Genomic DNA, 1,459 nt, shown 5'->3' with positions numbered 1-1,459 from the left:
ACAGGATCTCCCTGTAGCCCCAGCTGACCTGGAACTCACTATGTAGGCCAAGCTGGCCTTGACCTCACAGAGATGCGCCTGCCTCTGCCTCAGGAGTACTGGGACTAAAGGTGTTTACCACCACGCCCAGCTCTGACTGGTTCTTAAAAGACCGAGTTATACGAAAAGTGCAAGAACAGGGTGTAAGGTATGACTTGTGGTAGAGGGCATGCTTAGCATTTGTAAGGTCCTGAGTTTAATCCTCAGCATCAAAACAAACAAAAGAGCAAGAATGGTTCCACCCCATTATCTGGCTTTCTATCTCACCCTGAGATTTCCTTCTCATAAGTGCTCCTGAGAGAAGTATATCCTGCCATACTGTGATATGGTTGCGAGGGTCCTCACTGGAGGCCAAACATGTAAGGTCACCCAATTTTGGACTTTCAGTCTCCAAAATTATGGCTAAATAGAACTCCTTTCTTTATAAAGTCCCCAACATCAAGTATTTTGTTGCAGCAATGGAAGGTAGACTAATATGTTCTGATTCCACTTGATATTCCCAATGCCATTCTTGGGTTAGAAATGACATCTTAGAATAACTCATAACTTGTCACCTGGATGGAGCTCCCAGGCTGCTGGTTCTCCACATGCCACATGCTGGTACCCTGACAGAGGCAAGCAAGTAGCCATGGTCCCCTTCATGGAGGTAGGGAGTGCACTCAAGTCATCTGTTCTGACAGCTCTGCCCAGACTTCAATGGCAGACTCTGTCTGTCAAGTCCTGAGTGATTGAACACTAGTGAATCCTGCCTGACCCAGCTGCTCTGAGCTGAAGCAATTCTATTTGTCCATCAACTACAAGCCCTGGAGGCTGCCTGAGCATGTGGGGTCAGCAGCACTGAAGTATGTGGCACCCTGCCAAATAGCAGCTTTGCTCTCTGATGGCCACTCATCGGGACACGTGGCAGGGCTGCCATCTGGCAGGACTAGAGAAAGACAGGTTAGAAAGAGGAGTTAGAGAAATAAAAGCAAATTACCTTGTTGAAACCTTTGGTGACCAAATTGATGGCAAGCTCATGGCTGATCCCATCTACCCAGTCCACATCCTTCTCTCTAATGGGTTCAGAGAGAAAGGCTCTCAGCCTGGGAGACATGTGATCCATCTCCTGCAACAGACACAGGGAGGAGTAAGGGTAAGGAGATACCTGACTGCTTATAGCATGGGGAACACTGGGGAGGGCAACAGATGGCAGACTTGTGTCTACTGTCCAACATCTACTGGGGAGTTTTAAGTGCCAGGTGTGCTGCCCTGTGCTGGAGGTCTTTATACTTCATTCTCACCTGGATGAGCAAAGACAAGTGTGCTGTTGACTATGGATGAGATCCAAGCCCACCATGGGTACACTAATGCTAAGAACTAAGAACTATGAGCTCTTTTCCAATTTTTTTTCACCCTACGCAGTGAAGAAAACAGCGGCTGG

General features: G+C 47.8%; 1 protein-coding gene across 1 annotated transcript in view; it reads right to left on the bottom strand.

The window, feature by feature from the left end:
• Banf2 (barrier to autointegration factor 2) overlaps window positions 1-1,143 on the bottom strand; it is an 11,949-nt gene extending 10,806 nt beyond the window's left edge. Inside the window, exon 1 of the mRNA XM_008850273.1 lies at window positions 1,016-1,143. Within this exon, the coding sequence (XP_008848495.1) occupies window positions 1,016-1,141 (126 nt within the window). The 5' untranslated portion in view covers window positions 1,142-1,143. The remainder of the gene's footprint in view (window positions 1-1,015) is intronic.
• Between the last annotated feature and the right edge of the window lie 316 nt (window positions 1,144-1,459).

The sequence above is a fragment of the Nannospalax galili genome, unplaced genomic scaffold, assembly GCF_000622305.1.
Source record: "Nannospalax galili isolate Female #2095 unplaced genomic scaffold, S.galili_v1.0 scaffold245, whole genome shotgun sequence".
In the NCBI taxonomy this organism is placed as follows: Eukaryota; Metazoa; Chordata; class Mammalia; order Rodentia; family Spalacidae; genus Nannospalax; species Nannospalax galili.
Note: the sequence above shows the minus strand (reverse complement) of the source record. Positions and strands in the feature narration are given on the sequence as shown.